Source organism: Eptesicus fuscus, chromosome 11 (genome assembly GCF_027574615.1).
Source record: "Eptesicus fuscus isolate TK198812 chromosome 11, DD_ASM_mEF_20220401, whole genome shotgun sequence".
Lineage (NCBI taxonomy): Eukaryota > Metazoa > Chordata > Mammalia > Chiroptera > Vespertilionidae > Eptesicus > Eptesicus fuscus.
The window spans coordinates 1190465-1210000 of NC_072483.1; the positions used below are offsets into that span (position 1 = coordinate 1190465).

At 65.2% G+C, this 19536-nt stretch overlaps 1 protein-coding gene across 4 annotated transcripts; it reads right to left on the reverse strand.

Annotated features, from left to right (window-relative positions):
- Positions 1-3401: 3401 nt before the first annotated feature.
- Positions 3402-18853, reverse strand: PROC (protein C, inactivator of coagulation factors Va and VIIIa). Of its 4 annotated transcripts, XM_054723320.1 has the most exons (9): positions 18808-18853; positions 17409-17492; positions 12187-12353; positions 9186-9210; positions 8936-9076; positions 6789-6923; positions 5167-5306; positions 4867-4984; positions 3402-3997 (listed from the first exon to the last, which is right to left on the reverse strand). In XM_054723320.1, exons 1-9 carry the CDS (start codon positions 18851-18853, stop codon positions 3420-3422), a joined length of 1434 nt encoding a protein of 477 aa, XP_054579295.1. In that variant the 3' UTR covers positions 3402-3419. The 4 variants fall into 4 exon arrangements, with proteins under 4 accessions (XP_054579295.1, XP_054579297.1, XP_054579296.1 ...); XM_054723322.1 differs by lacking the exon at positions 17409-17492; XM_054723321.1 differs by lacking the exon at positions 18808-18853 and having other exon boundaries at positions 12187-12347; positions 17409-17475.
- Between the last annotated feature and the right edge of the window lie 683 nt (positions 18854-19536).

Consider the following 19536-nt stretch of genomic DNA (forward strand, 5'->3'; position numbering starts at 1 on the left):
TTATTTATTTCTCCCTGCCCTTCTGTCAGTTGCTGGTTCACATATTTTGAATCTATGGTTTTAGAGGTACATGTTATAACTAGAGGCCTGATGCATGAAATTCACGCAAGGGTAGGCCTTCCTCCCCCGGCTGCTGACTTCGCAGCCCTGGCTGCTGGCTTCGTGGCCCCACCTCCCACCTGCACCCACCTTGGCCTGGCGCTGCCCGTGTCTGCCGCCACACACCCCCAGTTCCCCGGCCAGAGAGCCCCCAATTAATCACCCCGCAGAGTGTGGCCTGGGCAGGGCAATCGTGGGGCAATGGTGCCTCCCCCGCCCCCCACCCAATCACATCACACCCGCCTTGGCTGGCCTGGTACCAGTGCGTGTCATAGCGTGGTCATCCGGATGGTGGTTCTGCTGTTCGGGAGATTTGCATATTATGCTTTTATTATTATAGATGATTATATCTCTATACATGATTATTCTATCAGTATTTAACCTCCACCTTTGTCCTTTATGATATTTTCCCCTTGGTTTCTATTTTATCAGTTATTAAAATCATGGTCCTCACTGTCTCTCGACTTGTATGGAATTTCTAGCATTCTTTACTTCCAGTCTTTCAGTGTTTTTGTTTTTAAGCTGTCTATAGATAACATATTGTCAGATTTATTTTTATTTTGTGAGTTCTCTCTCTTAATTGGTACGTTTAATTACACTTATGATTATTTCCATCTTATTCCATCATTTCCATTGACTCTCTTCTTGCTTCATTTTAGTTCTATACTTAAGTCCACTTTGAGTCTCAGTGTAGGGCTTGGGTCCAGGAGCATGTCTGGTGGTGGAGGCTGCCGCTGTATGGGAAGCTCCCCCGCCATCGAGCTGCCTTGGCACCTGTGTCCAAGCAGGTGCCATGGCCGGGGGCGCTATTTTTGGATCCCCTGTTTCGTGTCTCTCCCTCCGCCAATACTATAACAGCCTTGATTGCTGATCTAGATTATAAGCCATGACACCGGATAGTGATCCTTCCTAATGTATTCTTATTTTCTAAAGTATGTTGGGTATTCAGGGTCCTTCCCATATATATTCAGCTTACCTGTGTCTACCAAGAAAACCATGCTGGGTCAGGAAAATGGACATCTTCTCTGTGTTGAGTCTCCCAACATGACTCTTCACGTATGTAGGTCTTCCTTCATTTCCTTTATCAGGATTTTATCTCTCATCACACATTTCTGGTACAAGATCTCTATAATTTATAGCGAAGTATTCATTTTCTTTAGAATTTGTTAACCCAAAAACACAAGGCCAAAGTGAGACACAACAACAGTTATTTGAGATTTAAAAAATAGCTTATTCAGGAAGCACTGATTCAGGCAGGAGCCCAGACAGTGTCTGATGAGGAGACCCAGGCCAGGTGTCCATCGAGGAGGGACAACTCCGCGCCCAGAGGAGGCTTTCCTCTGGGGCAGACGAGCTAACACAGCGACGCTGGTTCTAGACAAGGTGCTCGGTGTTCAGTCTGGTGCTCACGACACCTGCTCTCTGGGAATCCTTGCACACAGTGCTTCCCGAGGCCGGGCTGCTGGGCCCAGCCCGCAGGTCACTCTGCCCTGCGTTCACATCCAGAGGTTTGAAGGACGATGTGTAAGGCAGCTGCCCCAGGACGGCGGCTCCCCCAGGACGGCGGCTCCCCCAGGATGGCGGCTCCCCCAGGACGGCGGCTCCCCCAGGACGGCGGCTCCCCCAGGATGGCGGCTCCCCCAGGGTGGCGGCTCCCCCAGGACGGCGGCTCCCCCAGGACGGCGGCTCCCCCAGGATGGCGGCTCCCCCAGGATGGCGGCTCCGCTCCATTTTAAAGTGGCTCCATTTCTACTGATTTTTCACAGGTGATTGGCACTGATATTATGCTTTTCCTCTGGTGTCCACGTGGTCGTTGTTGGCATATGGAAATGCAATGATCGTCGTGCTGGTTGTTTGTCTTTATTACCCTTTTTTCTGTTGGACAGGTCAAGTTTTGTCGTGTTGGTTTAAAAGGTGCATTTTTGTTCTTGTTTTGTTTGCCCTTAGCACCATTTCCAGAGACGTTAACTGCTTGTGTGTTTATCATTTTCACTAATTTCCCTGGCCAGCCGGGCAGCAGGGCTCCCAGGCCTCCGAGGAGCCGCCGGGCCTGTGCCAGTGAAGCATCTTGAGACCTCCAGACGGTCCTGCCCTCAGGTCACCCGCCCCACGGCAAGCGCGGGCACACGTCCACTGTGCGAACCCGCGATGGTTCGTGCCTTGGGCCTGGCTTCCTCCCACCTCCAAGTGGTCCTACTGACCCCTTCCCCCGGCCCCCAGTTCAGGCTCCTCCTCTCTGTGCTCACACAGACGGCTGACTCGGGGGTCTTGGCACCCGCTGGCCGAGCGGCCGTGGTGCTGACGCCCTGGGCGCTATCGCCAGTCACTTTCCCAGGCTGTCTCCACGCTCCTGGGCCTTGAGTCTGAGGACGATGAACACTCCTGGGGAGTTTTAAAAGGTCCGTGTCTGGGCCCAGCCAGGATCTGAGGGGGCGGGGGCCGGGGGGGGGGGACAGGGGTCTTTGCGAAAGCTCTGTCGGGGCAAGTGTACAGCCAGGCCGAGCGCGGCTCCCCCCCAACCCAGCACCGCCGCCTGGAGAAGGGGAGTGGCTAAATGTGCTCTTTATGTGCTCCTGTGTGTGTGTGTGTGTGTGTGTGTGTGTGTGTGTGTGTAAGTTTGTGTTCGGAGGCATCACACCAAGTTCAGGATGGCTGCGGCTCTCCGCCCTTCGTGAGCAGGCTGCCCTGACCTCTCTCGGAATCACTGGTCCCTGCCCATGAGCTGGTCCGGACAGCCTCAGCCTGTGGCTCTCGGACGGTCTCCAGCGGCTTCCCCACCGCACTGCGAGACGCTCCTGGTCCAACTGACAGCTCCAGGCCCCCGCGGGGGCGCCCTGCAGGGGCAGGGCCCTGTGGGGCCGGCGAGGCCCCCTCGCACAGGCGCGGCACTGGATCTCTGTCTCGGGACCAGTGACAGGAGCCCTGGTGTGGGACACAGACCTGGATGTGAATCCTGGCTCCGCGCAAACCTGCCGGAACCGTGCGCTCCCGCGCTCTGAGTTAGAGCCCTGACCTGCACAGGCCCACCCCGGCCCGGGGAGGCTCCCGCGGTTTGGAAGTCATGTTTTGTGTTCTTTTTCATACAGAGAGCCCCAGATGTGACCAGCTTCAGGCCCCACAGAACCTAGAGGGGCTCCTCCCGCCACGGGGTTGCTGTGGTGCTGAACTAGAGCCGCTCCGGACGCCTCAGTAAACACTCCTCCCCCGACTCGGCCCGAGGAGAGAGGAGACAGCACAGCAGCGGGTGCTTTTGCAGGCCCCTTTAATACCCACACGTTGCCATGCACAGCCAGTGCCCAGCCTCGGGGCCTGGGGGGCGGCTAGGGCCCCGGGCTGCCTGGGGGGGCCGCCGGGGCTCTGATGTGGCCGTGGATCCAGTCGAGGTAGCGGCTGACTTTGGTGTAAACGCCATAGTTGTGGAGGCGCCCGCAGCCCTCGCCCCAGCTCACCAGGCCCACGAGGAACCAGGTGCCACGGAAGGAGGCGACCATGGGCCCCCCACTGTCGCCCTCGCAGGCGTCCCGCGGGTCCCCGAGGATGCCCGCGCACAGCATGTTCTCCGAGACCTCGTTGTGCATGACCTGGGCGCACTCGTTGTGAGGGGCCACCGGGACCCTGATGAAGCTGAGGATGGAGGTGCGGTTCCTCTTGGTCTCGCTGCGGAAGCCCCAGCCCGTCACCACCGTCTCCCGGCCGACCTGGGCCAGCTCGCGCTCGGCGAGGCCGCAGTCCGGGAGGCAGATGGGCACGATGGTCTGCGAGAGGGAGGCGGGCTGCGCCAGGCGGAGCAGGGCGATGTCGTTGTCCGTGGTCCTCCTGCTGTAGTTGGGGTGGACGAGGACCTCCTTGATGTCCAGGTCCACCTCCCCCTTCTCCCGGCGCCGCAGGTCATACTCCCCTGCGGGCAGAGGGGCGGTCAGGGGGGGCCGGGGCGGGCCCGGTGGAGGGCGCCGTGGTCCTCAGCCCGCGTGTCACCGCGCACCGGGGCCCTCGTTCCCTATGAAGGACAGCAGCCGTGGCGTCTGTCGTGAAGGGGCAGGATGCTGGTCTGAGGTTCAGACTCCCAGACAGAGCCGCGGGAGAAGAGGGGCGGCAGTGCCAGCCCGGGCCCGGGCAGGGGCCTGCCATGGTGGGGGCAGGCGGGAGCAGCGGGGCCCCGAGCGGAGGACCCAGGGGGTCGGATCTGCAGGGAAGCGAGGTCTGGGCCACACCGGAGCCAGGTCCGCTCAGGCCCGGCTACGGGGCCTGCAAGGCCGGGGACGCCTGGGGATGGCCAGCCGAGCCCCTGGCGGCAGGCCCACGGGTCTGCGGCCGCTGACCGCCGGAATGCGAATCTGCTCTTGGGCAGCACAGCTTTTCCGTCTCTTTTGCTGAGAATGGAGTAAGCACCCCTCCAGAAGCTGGTATAGAGTGGGGCGAGGCTTGGGGGCCCCGCAGGTGGCAGGGGAGCCGCTGGCTGCTGTGGAGATGACCAGGTGAGAGCGCGGCCCCGAGGCCAGGCAGGGTGCCCGGGGGCTGTGCGGGGAGGCAGGCGCGTGTCTGAGCCTCACACGCAAACACTGTGAGTTGGCACCTGGGCCCGAGGGAGGGGCACAGGGAACCCTACCTGATGCTGCCGGGCATCCCTGCCTGCAGCCCCCACAGGAAGGAGGCTGGGCGCAGGCAGGCCTCTGACCAACGCCTTCCGTAGAGCTCACACCCCCTGGGGACAGGGTCCCCACACCTGTCTGCCCCCCATCCCCCCAACCCCCGGGCCCCAGCCCGCACCAAGCCGGACGGTGAGCTTCCTGGAGGGCTCCATGCAGTGGGCGGCCGTCAGCACCCAGGCGGGGTGCACCAGCACCGCCCCGCAGGCCAGCTTCTTCTTCGAGTCCAGCAGGAGCACCTGGAAGGGAGGGGCAGGCGCCGTCCGCACACACCCAGGCCCCCGGCGCCCGGCCCTGTTCTGGCACTTTCCGTTTCTGCGCAGGTCAGAGTCGGCCTGTTCGCTCCTCTTTTGGTGCCTTTAGCACTCGCCCCCCTCGCCCCCCAGCACAGGCAGCACCTCCCTTTTCTGTGCCCCCTCACCTGCCAGGGGCTCTCGCCCTGCAGGGTCAGCTTCCCGTTGACCAGCCGCGGGTCCACTTGGCCGGCCGGGTCCGCGCAGCACTTCAGGGCGGCGCCCTTCTTCTCCGCGGGGCTCCACGGCCTTCCACAGGGGAAGCTCACTGGAGTGGGGGAGCTGGTGAGGGCCTGCCCGGCACCCCCCCCCCCCAGTGCCCCGTCCTTGTCCCCCTCTCGGGTCAGTCAGTCAACGAACAAGAGGCAGCCCAGCCGATTACCACCTCGCCCTGTGTCCTGGGGGAGGGTAACTCTCGGGGCTCAGTCCCCCCTCCCCCCCACCCCGGGCTGTGGGGAGCGACCCTGAGGTACACAGGAAGGGGTGCTGCCAAGCTCCTCACGGGCCCCACATTGTGAGAGGAGGAGGTGGCGTTCTCGGAGAGCCCCAAAGCGAGGCGCCCCGTGGAGAAGCAGGCGCCTGGCAGAGTGGAGGGGCGCAGCGGTGGGGACCCCAGGCGGGACGGAGAGCAACAGGGGCTGGAGGGGAGCAGCGGCAGCTGAGGAAGCACACGCGTCAGTGACAGGGACGCCGGGCCCGGGCGGGACGGCCCACCCGCGGGCACACCTTCCGCGCAGAGGGCCGGGCGGGGCCTGGGGCGCCGGGTGCAGCACAGACAGGGTGACACACCTGCCTGCGGAGGGAGCGGGAGTGAAGCCTGGGGTGCGGCAGGGGCTGTGCCAGGCCTGGGCCCTCGGAGGGTCCCCAGGGAGCCTGCAAGCAGGTGCCAGGACTGCTGTGCCACCCCCGCAGACATGTAATCACCTCAGAGCACAGTTAGAACTGCTGACTTTCTATTGCTATTGACTTGTTTGTTAGTCCTCACTCGAGGATGTTTTCCCATTGATTTTAGAGAGTGGAAGAGAGAGGGAGAGAGAGAAACATCGATGTGAGAGAAACACATCGATGGACCAGGGCCCCGGCCGGGGAGGAGCCTGCAACCAAGGTACGTGCCCTTGGCCAGAATCGAACCCGGGGCCTGTTGGTCCGCAGGCCGGTGCTCTCTCCACTGAGCCAAACTGGCTAGGGTAGAACTATTGATTTTTTTCAGCAAAAGGATTGGAATATAAAGCTGTGGAACGTTCCCTGAAAGAACGTTGTCGAAGAAATGGACAACAGAAGAGACAATAAAATAGATCTTTGAGAGGAAGAGAGCTGAGACTAGGAGGTGCCACCATCAGAGAGGCCCCCAAGAGCTGTGCCTGGAGGTGCACAGGCCCGGGGCCGTGGCTGGAAGGGCCGGGGCCAGCCCGCTGACAGTCACGGGCTTAGTGCGTACAGAGAGAGAAGACAGGGAGGAAGGCAGGACCGGGTTCCTGGCTCCCCCTCACCCCCACCCCGGTGGTTCAGGTTTGGGAGATGAGCTACCTCCGGGCTCAGATGCCAGGTGCTGTCTGCACGCTGAGCAGGGTCGCCCGCGCAAGGCCCACGGGAGGAAACAAGGAGGCAGGCAGCTGGGAGGGCACAGCCTCCTCGTGGGCTCACTGCGCCCGGTGGCTCCGGGTTGGGGGCTCCCTTCTGTGGGTCTCGGCGCGGTTCCTGGCCCACGCCGGCCCGCCCTGACCCCAGCGCCTCGCCCAGCCGGGCTCACCTGTGGGCACGCACTGCCGGTGGTCGTCCCCCAGCCGGTAGCCGGGGGCACAGCTACAGCGGCGCCGGCCCGCCTCCTCCAGGCAGTAGTGCGCGCAGCCCCCGTTGTCCAGCGAGCAGTTGGAGAAGCGCACTTCTGGGGCGCCGGACAGGGCACGTTGGGGCGCTGGCAGGCAGCCCGACCACGGAGCCCCACTTGGAGCTCCCGCCTCCTCCCCGCCCCCACATGGTGCTCCCGCCTCCTCCCCGCCCCCCACATGGTGCTCCCACCTCCTCCCCGCCCCCACATGGTGCTCCCGCCTCCTCCCGCCCCCACATAGTGCTCCCGCCTCCTCCCGCCCCCACATAGTGCTCCCGCCTCCTCCCCGCCCCCCACATGGTGTTCCCGCCTCCTCCCCGCCCCCCACATGGTGCCCCGCCTCCTCCCGCCCCCCACATGGTGCCCCGCCTCCTCCCCGCCCCCCACATGGTGCCCCGCCTCCTCCCCGCCCCCCACATGGTGCTCCCGCCTCCTCCCGCCCCCCACATGGTGCCCCGCCTCCTCCCCGCCCCCCACATGGTGCCCCGCCTCCTCCCCGCCCCCCACATGGTGCCCCGCCTCCTCCCCGCCCCCCCACATAGTGCTCCCGCCTCCTCCCGCCCCCACATAGTGCTCCCGCCTCCTCCCGCCCCCACATAGTGCTCCCGCCTCCTCCCGCCCCCACATAGTGCTCCCGCCTCCTCCCGCCCCCACATAGTGCTCCCGCCTCCTCCCGCCCCCACATGGTGCTCCCGCCTCCTCCCGCCCCCACATGGTGCTCCCGCCTCCTCCCCGCCCCCCACATGGCGCTCCCGCCTCCTCCCGCCCCCCACATGGTGCTCCCGCCTCCTCCCTGCCCCCCCACATGGTGCCCCCGCCTCCTCCCGCCCCCCACATGGTGCCCCCGCCTCCTCCCGCCCCCCACATGGTGCCCCCGCCTCCTCCCGCCCCCCACATGGTGCTCCCGCCTCCTCCCCGCCCCCCACATGGTGCTCCCACCTCCTCCCCGCCCCCACTTGGAGCTCCCGCCTCCTCCTGCCCCCCACATGGTGCTCCCGCCTCCTCCCCGCCCCCCACATGGCGCTCCCACCTCCTCCCCGCCCCCACATGGTGCTCCCGCCTCCTCCCCGCCCCCACATGGTGCTCCCACCTCCTCCCCGCCCCCCACATGGTGCCCCCGCCCCCCACATGGTGCTCCCGCCTCCTCCCCGCCCCCACTTGGAGCTCCCGCCTCCTCCCCGCCCCCACATGGTGCTCCCGCCTCCTCCCCGCCCCCACATGGTGCTCCCGCCTCCTCCCCGCCCCCACTTGGAGCTCCCGCCTCCTCCTGCCCCCCACATGGTGCTCCCGCCTCCTCCCTGCCCCCCACATGGTGCTCCCGCCTCCTCCTGCCCCCACATGGTGTCCCCGCCTCCTCCCTGGCCCCACATGGTGCTCCCGCCTCCTCCCGCCCCCCACATGGTGCTCCCGCCTCCTCCCTGCCCCCCACATGGTGCTCCCGCCTCCTCCCCGCCCCCACATGGTGCTCCCGCCTCCTCCCGCCCCCCACATGGTGCTCCCGCCTCCTCCCTGCCCCCCTACATAGTGCCCCCGCCTCCTCCCACCCCCACATGGTGCCCCCGCCTCCTCCTGCCCCCCACATGGTGCTCCCGCCTCCTCCCCGCCCCCACATGGTGCCCCCGCCTCCTCCCGCCCCCACATGGTGCCCCCGCCTCCTCCTGCCCCCCACATGGTGCTCCCGCCTCCTCCCCGCCCCCACATGGTGCCCCCCGCCTCCTCCCACCCCCACATGGTGCCCCCGCCTCCTCCTGCCCCCCACATGGTGCTCCCGCCTCCTCCCCGCCCCCACATGGTGCCCCCGCCTCCTCCCACCCCCACATGGTGCCCCCGCCTCCTCCTGCCCCCCACATGGTGCTCCCGCCTCCTCCCCGCCCCCACATGGTGCTCCCGCCTCCTCCCCGCCCCCACTTGGAGCTCCCGCCTCCTCCTGCCCCCCACATGGTGCTCCCGCCTCCTCCCGCCCCCACATGGTGCTCCCCAGCTTTGTGCCCCCACATGGTGTTCCCGCCTCCTCCTGCCCCCACATGGTGCTCCCCAGCTTTGTGCCCCCCACCTGGTGAGCACCTCACCGTTCCTGCAGAAGCGGCCCTCCCAGCCCTGGTCACAGTCGCAGCGGAAGTCACCGATGCCGTCGATGCACGTGCCGTGGCTGCAGCAGGGGCTGTCGCAGGGGTGCTCCTCCGGCGGCCGGACCGTGCACTGGTCCCCGTCTGCGACATGGGGTTTGGGAGATGGCACTGGTGCCACCAACCCCGTCCCTGCCCCACGGCAGCCGAGAGGCCGGGGCACGGGCCCCCAGCAGGAGCCTGGAGCACTCACCGAGGTACTTGGACCAGAAGGCCAGCTGTGGAGAGAGAGGTGCGCATCAGGGCGCCAGCCGCTGTGTGTGTGGGGAGCCCGCGGGCGCCTCCGGTCTGGTTCAGGTGGGGCGCGGCAGCCCCTAGCGGGCAGGGGAGACGGGCTTCCGGACAGGGGGGTCAGCCCTGCCTGTCACCAGCCCGGGGATGCTGCACCCAGAGAAGGCCCGCTCTCCTGGCCCCCGGCTGGCCCTGCGCCTGGACGCCCGCCCCCTGGACCATCTGCTGACACAGCGCCTCAGCGAAAGGGCCGGATGCTCTGCCCGCTCCCAGCCTGCCTCGCTCCCCTGGCTGTTCTGCAGCCCTCCGGCATCGCCCCCCCCCCGCCCCCCCCACACACACACACACAGCCAGTGTGCCCCTGCATCGCCCCCCCCCGACACACACACACACACACACACACACACACACACAGCCCGTGTGCCCCTGCAGCGCCCCCCCCGACACACACACACACACACACACACACACACAGCCAGTGTACCCCTGCAGCGCCCCCCCCGACACACACACACACACACACACACACACAGCCAGTGTACCCCTGCATCGCCGCCCCACACACACACACACACACAGCCAGTGTGCCCCTGCATCGCCCCCCCCCGACACACACACACAGCCAGTGTGCCCCTGCATCGCCCCCCCCCCACACACACACAGCCAGTGTGCCCCTGCATCGCCCCCCACACACACACACAGCCAGTGTGCCCCTGCAGCGCCCCCCCCCCACACACACACACACAGCCCGTGTGCCCCTGCAGCGCCCCCCCACACACACACACAGCCCGTGTGCCCCTGCAGCGCCCCCCCAACACACACACACACACACAGCCAGTGTGCCCCTGCATCGCCCCCCCCCCACACACACACAGCCAGTGTGCCCCTGCATCGCCCCCCCACACACACACACACAGCCAGTGTGCCCCTGCATCGCCCCCCCACACACACACACAGCCAGTGTGCCCCTGCATCGCCCCCCCACACACACACACAGCCAGTGTGCCCCTGCATCGCCCCCCCCACACACACACACAGCCAGTGTGCCCCTGCATCGCCCCCCCACACACACACACAGCCAGTGTACCCCTGCAGCGCCCCCCCCCGACACACACACACACACACACACACACAGCCAGTGTGCCCCTGCATCGCCGCCCCCCCCCCCCACACACACACACACACACAGCCAGTGTACCCCTGCAGCGCCCCCCCCGACACACACACACACACACACACACAGCCAGTGTACCCCTGCATCGCCGCCCCCCCCCCACACACACACACACACACACACAGCCAGTGTGCCCCTGCATCGCCGCCCCCCCCACACACACACACACAGCCAGTGTGCCCCTGCATCGCCCCCCCCCCGACACACACACACAGCCAGTGTGCCCCTGCATCGCCCCCCCCACACACACACACACACAGCCAGTGTGCCCCTGCATCGCCCCCCACACACACACACAGCCAGTGTACCCCTGCAGCGCCCCCCCCCACACACACACACAGCCAGTGTGCCCCTGCAGCGCCCCCCCCCACACACACACACAGCCCGTGTGCCCCTGCAGCGCCCCCCCACACACACACACAGCCCGTGTGCCCCTGCAGCGCCCCCCCGACACACACACACACACACACACACACACACACACAGCCCGTGTGCCCCTGTATCGCCCCCCCACACACACACACACAGCCAGTGTGCCCCTGCATCGCCCCCACACACACACACACAGCCAGTGTGCCCCTGCATCGCCCCCCCCCCCCACACACACACACACAGCCAGTGTGCCCCTGCATCGCCCCCACACACACACACACAGCCAGTGTGCCCCTGCATCGCCCCCCCACACACACACACACAGCCAGTGTGCCCCTGCATCGCCCCCCCCCACACACACACAGCCAGTGTGCCCCTGCATCGCCCCCCCCCGACACACACACACACACACACACACACAGCCAGTGTGCCCCTGCATCGCCCCCACACACACACACACAGCCAGTGTGCCCCTGCATCGCCCCCCCACACACACACAGCCAGTGTGCCCCTGCATCGCCCCCCCCGACACACACACACACAGCCAGTGTGCCCCTGCATCACCCCCCACACACACACACACACAGCCAGTGTGCCCCTGCATCGCCCCCCCCACACACACACAGCCAGTGTGCCCCTGCATCGCCCCCCCCACACACACACAGCCAGTGTGCCCCTGCATCGCCCCCACGGCTGGCAGTGGCTGCTTTTCTAACAAGTCGCTGCCGCCGCTGCCGGGCCGCACACCCTCCTGCAGCATGGGCGCCGCCCGCCGCCCAGAGACTGGGGTGAGGGGCCACCGGGGACGTGCGGCCTGCAGCCTGCCATGTGGCGTCTGCTGAGGAGGCCGCCTGGGAAGAGGCAGCGGAGGGCAAGGAGGGAGCAGACCAGCCGCCCTCGGCCTGGAGTCCTGCACCGGAGGTGCCCTCAGCGGGGGGGCACCACTGCAGGCGGCGCTTGGGGTGGAGGCTTCTGGGACTTGTGTCAGAAAGCCAAGTCCGCCGCCCTCCTCGGGGCCAGAGGACACGAGCCTGGAGCAAGCAGGTTCTGGCCTGAGAACGAAGCTGAGGCACAGAGCTAGACTGTGGACAGACATCACGCGGGCCACACATCCTGGCCAGCAGGCTGTGGGTGAGAGGACAGAGGGTGGCCTGCTGGGCACCGAGAGAACAGGGAGGGAGAGGCGGCGGGCTGCAGGCGTGGGCGACACCCACAGAGGACGGTGTGGGCACCCCAGGCCTCGGCTGCCCCGATATCCTTTCTCCTGGAGCCACTGACCCCGAGTGCCAGCGAACTTCATTCCAGGCCCCAGCCCCACGGGTGGGGGGCCGGTGCCCACAGCCGCCCAGCCCGCCTGCTCCTCCAGGCCCCACCAGCCACCAGCACTCCGCTCGCCTTGTCCAGCAGGTGTCCTTACCGTGTCATCCACGTTTTGGAACACCTCCTGGGCCTCCTCCAGGTCGCAGGCCTCCTCCATGCACTCACGCTCCAGGTTGCCGGCCCGGAGCTCCTCCAGGAAGGAGTTGGCGCGCTTGCGGATCCGCAGCACCTGGTGGGCCCGCTCACCACTGGAGAACACTGAGTCTGGTTTGGGGGGTTGGGGGGGTGCTCACCACTGGAGAACACTGAGTCTGGTTGGGGGGGTTGGGGGGGCGCTCACCACTGGAGAACACTGAGTCTGGTTTGGGGGGGTTGGGGGGAGGGGTGCTCACCACTGGAGAACACTGAGTCTGGTTTGGGGGGTTGGGGGGCGCTCACCACTGGAGAACACTGAGTGTGGTTTGGGGGGTGGGGGGAGGGGTGCTCACCACTGGAGAACACTGAGTCTGGTTTGGGGGGTTGAGGGGAGGGGTGCTCACCACTGGAGAACACTGAGTCTGGTTTGGGGGGTTGGGGGGAGGGGTGCTCACCACTGGAGAACACTGAGTCTGGTTTGGGGGGTTGGGGGGGTGCTCACCACTGGAGAACACTGAGTCTGATTTGGGGGGTTGGGGGGGGCTCACCACTGGAGAACACTGAGTCTGGTTTGGGGGGTTGGGGGGAGGGGTGCTCACCACTGGAGAACACTGAGTCTGGTTTGGGGGGGGTTGGGGGGGCGCTCACCACTGGAGAACACTGAGTCTGGTTTGGGGGGTTGGGGGGAGGGGTGCTCACCACTGGAGAACACTGAGTCTGGTTTGGGGGGTTGGGGGGAGGGGTGCTCACCACTGGAGAACACTGAGTCTGGTTTGGGGGGTTGGGGGGAGGGGTGCTCACCACTGGAGAACACTGAGTCTGGTTTGAGGGGTTGGGGGGGCTAACCACTGGAGAACACTGAGTCTGGTTTGGGGGGTTGGGGGAGGGGCGCTCACCACTGGAGAACACTGAGTCTGGTTTGGGGGGTTTGGGGGAGGGGCGCTCACCACTGGAGAACACTGAGTCTGGTTTGGGGGGGTTGGCGGGAGGGGTGCTCACCACTGGAGAACACTGAGTCTGGTTTGGGGGTTGGGGGGAGCTCACCACTGGAGAACACTGAGTCTGGTTTGGGGGGTTGGGGGGAGGGGCGCTCACCACTGGAGAACACTGAGTCTGGTTTGGGGGTTGGGGGGGCGCTCACCACTGGAGAACACTGAGTCTGGTTTGGGGGTTTGGGGGGAGGGGTGCTCACCACTGGAGAACACTGAGTCTGGTTTGGGGGGTTGGGGGGAGGGGTGCTCACCACTGGAGAACACTGAGTCTGGTTTGGGGGGTTGGGGGGGTGCTCACCACTGGAGAACACTGAGTCTGATTTGGGGGGTTGGGGGGTGCTCACCACTGGAGAACACTGAGTCTGGTTTGGGGGGTTGGGGGGAGGGGTGCTCACCACTGGAGAACACTGAGTCTGGTTTGGGGGGGTTGGGGGGCGCTCACCACTGGAGAACACTGAGTCTGGTTTGGGGGGTTGGGGGGAGGGGTGCTCACCACTGGAGAACACTGAGTCTGGTTTGAAGGGTTGGGGGGGTGCTCACCACTGGAGAACACTGAGTCTGATTTGGGGGGTTGGGGGGGCTCACCACTGGAGAACACTGAGTCTGGTTTGGGGGGTTTGGGGGAGGGGCGCTCACCACTGGAGAACACTGAGTCTGGTTTGGGGGGGTTGGGGGGAGGGGTGCTCACCACTGGAGAACACTGAGTCTGGTTTGGGGGGTTGGGGGGAGGGGTGCTCACCACTGGAGAACACTGAGTCTGGTTTGGGGGGTTGGGGGGAGGGGTGCTCACCACTGGAGAACACTGAGTCTGGTTTGGGGGGTTGGGGGGGGCTAACCACTGGAGAACACTGAGTCTGGTTTGGGGGGTTGGGGGGAGGGGCGCTCACCACTGGAGAACACTGAGTCTGGTTTGGGGGGTTTGGGGGAGGGGCGCTCACCACTGGAGAACACTGAGTCTGGTTTGGGGGGGTTGGGGGGAGGGGTGCTCACCACTGGAGAACACTGAGTCTGGTTTGGGGGTTGGGGGGAGCTCACCACTGGAGAAAACTGAGTCTGGTTTGGGGGGTTGGGGGGAGGGGCGCTCACCACTGGAGAACACTGAGTCTGGTTTGGGGGTTTGGGGGGCGCTCACCACTGGAGAACACTGAGTCTGGTTTGGGGGGTTGGGGGGAGGGGTGCTCACCACTGGAGAACACTGAGTCTGGTTTGGGGGGTTGGGGGGGCTCACCACTGGAAAAAACTGAGTCTGGTTTGGGGGGATTGGGGGGAGGGGTGCTCACCACTGGAGAACACTGAGTCTGGTTTGGGGGGTTTGGGGGGTTGCTCACCACTGGAGAACACTGAGTCTGGTTTGGGGGTTTGGGGGGCGCTCACCACTGGAGAACACTGAGTCTGGTTTGGGAGGTTGGAGGGGCGCTCACCACTGGAGAACACTGAGTCTGGTTTGGGGGTTTTGGGGGGTGCTCACCACTGGAGAACACTGAGTCTGGTTTGGGGGGTTGGGGGGAGGGGCGCTCACCACTGGAGAACACTGAGTCTGGTTTGGGGGGGTTGGAGGGGTGCTCACCACTGGAGAACACTGAGTCTGGTTTGGGGGGTTTGGGGGGTGCTCACCACTGGAGAACACTGAGTCTGGTTTGGGGGGGTTGGAGGGGTGCTCACCACTGGAGAACACTGAGTCTGGTTTGGGGGGGTTGGAGGGGTGCTCACCACTGGAGAACACTGAGTCTGGTTTGGGGGGAGGGGCGCTCACCACTGGAGAACACTGAGTCTGGTTTGGGGGGGTTTGGGGGGCGCTCACCACTGGAGAACACTGAGTCTGGTTTGGGGGGGTTGGGGGGTGCTCACCACTGGAGAACACTGAGTCTGGTTTGGGGGGTTGGGGGGCGCTCACCACTGGAGAACACTGAGTCTGGTTTGGGGGGAGGGGCGCTCACCACTGGAGAACACTGAGTCTGGTTTGGGGGGAGGGGCGCTCACCACTGGAGAACACTGAGTCTGGTTTGGGGGGTTGGGGGGCGCTCACCACTGGAGAACACTGAGTCTGGTTTGGGGGGTGGGGGGAGCTCACCACTGGAGAACACTGAGTCTGGTTTGGGGGGAGGGGCGCTCACCACTGGAGAACACTGAGTCTGGTTTGGGGGGTTGGGGGGTGCACACCACTGGAGAACACTGAGTCTGGTTTGGGGGGAGGGGCGCTCACCACTGGAGAACACTGAGTCTGGTTTGGGGGGGTTGGGGGGGCGCTCACCACTGGAGAACACTGAGTCTGGTTTGGGGGGTTTGGGGGGCGCTCACCACTGGAGAACACTGAGTCTGGTTTGGGGGGGGGGGCGCTCACCACTGGAGAACACTGAGTCTGGTTTGGGGGGGGTGGAGGGGTGCTCACCACTGGAGAACACTGAGTCTGGTTTGGGGGGGTTGGAGGGGCGCTCACCACTGGAGAACACTGAGTCTGGTTTGGGGGGGTTGGAGGGGTGCTCACCACTGGAGAACACTGAGTCTGGTTTGGGGGGTTGTTGGAGGGGCGCTCACCACTGGAGAACACTGAGTCTGGTTTGGGGGGTTGGGGGGCGCTCACCACTGGAGAACACTGAGTCTGGTTTGGGGGGTTGGGGGAGGGGCGCTCACCACTGGAGAACACTGAGTCTGGTTTGGGGGGTTGGGGAGGGCTCACCACTGGAGAACACTGAGTCTGGTTTGGGGGGTTGGGGGGAGGGGCGCTCACCACTGGAGAACACTGAGTCTGGTTTGGGGGGGTTGGGGTGCGCTCACCACTGGAGAACACTGAGTCTGGTTTGGGGGGTTGGGGGGCGCTCACCACTGGAGAACACTGAGTCTGGTTTTGGGGGTTGGGGGGCGCTCACCACTGGAGGACACTGAGTCTGGTTTTGGGGGTTGGGGGGTGCTCACCACTGGAGGACACTGAGTCTGGTTTGGGGGGAGGGGCGCTCACCACTGGAGAACAGTGAGTCTGGTTTGGGGGGAGGGGCGCTCACCACTGGAGAACACTGAGTCTGGGCTCACTTTGGTGGCGGGGCCTGGGATGGGGCCCAAGTGGGTGAGCTGGGGGACTTATGATTCCAGGTGAAGACTCTCCCCTCCTCTCGTCTTCCCCTCTTGCACAGGAGGCTGGAGGCTGGGGGACTGGAGACTTGACCATTCAGACCTCCCTTTGCACCTCAACCTGGGGTCTGTGTGACCCTGAGCCAGCATCCTTCCCCTCTGCACCTCAGTTTTCCTTCCAAATTGGGGCTGTCTGAGTGTGTTGGGCCAAAGGGCCCGGAAATGAGCACCTACGGCCACAGGCCGCGGTTAAACCGGTCTGCGGTCTGCGTTCTCGGAACTCGCCTGTGCAGCCCTGTCTGGACGCCACCTCCTCGGGCTTTGCCCATGCTCCTCCCCGGGGGCGACAGGCCGTCACCAGTGAGGACCACCGCCGCCTCCGGGGCGCCCAGAGGGCTCTGTCTTGGGGACAGGGCAGCTGGGGTGGGGGATCAAGGCGGGGCGTGTGGAAGAGAAGCTGAGAGAAAATGCAAAGGCAGGCGAGAAGGGAGTGCCTGAGGCGGGAGCTGGAGGGGAGGGGCGGGGGGAGAGGGAAGGGGAAGGGCACCCTAGGCAGAGACGCAGCTCAAAGGGAGGCATAAAGCCCTGGCCAGTGTGCTCAGTGGTTAGTGTGTCGGCCTGTTCACCAGAGGGTCTTGGGTTTGATTCCTGGTCACATGTGGAAGGAACCAATTGACGTGTCTCTCTCACTTTTCTCTCTCTCTCCCTCTCTCTCTCCCCTACTCCCTCCCTCCCTTCCACTCTCTCTAAAAAATTAGTGGAAAAAATATCCTGGGGTGAGGATTAACAAAACCAAAAAAAGGCACAAATGCAAGGACCAGGCAGCCCGTTCTTCCCGAGGCCTCCCAGCCCCCGCCCGCTCCTGTTGGCTGTGGGCGGGTGGCGGTGTGACTGAGCCGAGGCCAGGCCTCGGGCTTTCCCAGCTCAAAGGGGGAAGCTCAGGAGACCTGTGACCACTCCCCAGGTGGAGGAGGGAGCTCCAGGATGTGACCCCGTGACCTGGGGCTCCCTGGGCCCCCAGCACTCTGCCCTGCAGCTAGCTCCGCCGCCCTCTCACCTGCCTGCTGCTCAGGGGGTGGCTGAAGGACTCAGGCCCAGGGCCCGGGGGGCGAGGGGGTGGTCTTACCAGGAGTGACGGGTGTGCCGGACAGTCCCCCGGCCAGGAGCAGGAAGAGGCTGGCCAGCCGCCACATTCTGGAACTGCTGACACCTGTCTGAGGAGGACGTCTGAGCCCACAGCCCCCCAGCCCCGCTCACGGAGCCCCACTGCTGACTGTCAGGGCAGGAGCGGCCCCCGGCCACCAGGCGGACACCACCCGACACCTTGCGGTAGGGGCTAAGGGCATGCCGCCTGCTCTGAGGCGGACAGAGGGGGCGGGAAGGGGACTCCGCACAGAAGACCGTGGCAGCACCCCCAGAAGGCTCATGCCCTCCCTATCTGGGGTGAAAGTTCAGAGTGGGCCTCTGCTGACGTACTGGCCAGGCCAAGAGTCACAGCCCGCGTCTATCAGACACCAGCGGTGTCTTCCGAGCAGGATGTCCCGGTCAGAGGGCAGGCCACCAGGTCAGACTGCGCCCGTGAGGTGCCAGTCCCAGCGCCAGGGCAGCAACACTGGGCAGGGGCCGAACGGGCCACGCCTCGTTCTCGTCATTTGTAAAATGTTAGAAAACTGTGCTTTTGCCTTACAGGGTTATTGTGAGACTTAAATGAGGGAATCACACAAAGCTCTTAGGAAACTGCAGCTGGCCCTGCCTCAGCCAAGGCTCCCAGCCACCCCCGGGGCAGGTTTAACGTGGTCCCTCCATCCTGTGGAGGAGGAAACCGAGGCTCAGAAGAGCAAAGCAACGTATTAAAAACTATCGGGAGGTGGCAGAGCTTGGACTTAAAGCCCATGCCCCAAACCTCTAGGTGCCCCACAGGGCACAGGGGCAGCCCTGCCCGCTGGAAGCCAGGGAACCCTGCCTGCCCCCGAGACCAAGGGGTAGGCCCTGCCCAGGCTGCCCCTGCTGGCTGGCGCCCACCCCACCTCCATGGCCGGAGGCTGGTTCTGACGTCTGTTTAAACCAGAGGCCCCGCGGGGCGGGCGGAGGGAGGGGGCAGGCTCATGCTGCCTCTGGCCTGGCCCCGGCCCCCCAGGCCCTCAGCTGATGTCCACTTGGCCCCGGCCCCCCAGGCCCTCAGCTGATGTCCACTTGGCCCCGGCCCCCCAGGCCCTCAGCTGATGTCCACTTGGCCCCGGCCCCCCAGGCCCTCAGCTGATGTCCACTTGGCCCCGGCCCCCCAGGCCCTCAGCTGATGTCCACTTGGCCCCGGCCCCCCAGGCCCTCAGCTGATGTCCACTTGGCCCTGGCACTGGGCGCCCCGGCCTGAGGCCTGCCAACCAGGACCCGGGCCTGGCCGGTGCCAGTCCTGATCTCCCTTCACCCAAGCTGCAGCCACTCTCCAACCCGGCTCAGGGACTCCTCCTTCAGCCCTGTCCGCCCTCCTCCAGCCCACGCACAGACTTGCCTGGAAGGGGACTTACTGGGGTGGGCCGTGGCGAGACCGCAAGGCCGCCCTCCTGCCGCCATGACAGCCAGGCTCTGGTTAATCCGTAACTGCAAATATTTGCCTGTTGGCCCTCGGTGCCCGGCCGCCCGCCCCACAGATACACAAACTGTTCCCGCCCAACAGCTCCCGGTGCCCAAGCCCACCTGGCCCGTCAGCGGTGCCCCTGGATGGGGGGACGGCCCCTCGGCGCTGCGCAAGGGTGTGGACTTGGGTCTCACGGGAGGACAGCGCCCCCGTTGGCAGCTGTGACATTTCACCCAGAGACACTGCAGTGCGCCCCAGAGCGGCGCGGGCAATGCCGCAGCCTCCCCGACCGACCGACCGACCGCCCGCCCGCCCGCCGGGGCGCCGCTGGGAGGCCCTGCTTGGGGGCCTGTGTCAGGGAACTGCGGCTTTACAGCCGTGCCCGTGCCCGGGAGGATGTGCCCTCAGGTCCCCGCACGTGGGTGCCAGGCAATGGCAGTCGCGCCGGGAACCACCGGCAGCTGGCCTGGCCGCCCGCCCGGCTTGGGGGACACTCAGAAGTCCTGTCACTTGCCCGAATTCATGGCGCTGGAGGTGGCAGGCCTGGCATAGACCCAGCTCTCTAGCACCTCGTGGCCACCTTTGTGAACAGGTGAGAAATGAACAGACTCCGGAAAGGCTGAATGGAGTCAGCTCGTGGCCCAGACGTGTGTGTGTGTGTGTGTGTGTGTGTGTGTGT

Excerpts from the sequence above, each read along its gene's own strand:
- PROC (XM_054723320.1), bottom strand. The coding sequence starts at position 18,853 with ATGGCGGCAGGAGGGCGGCCTTGCGGTCTCGCCACGGCCCACCCCA. Across the intron at positions 9,211-12,186 it reads TCCAAAACGTGGATGACACG|CTGGCCTTCTGGTCCAAGTA; the intron begins GTAAGGACACCT and ends CTCTCTCCACAG. Across the intron at positions 9,077-9,185 it reads CTTCTGGTCCAAGTACCTCG|ACGGGGACCAGTGCACGGTC; the intron begins GTGAGTGCTCCA and ends CCCATGTCGCAG.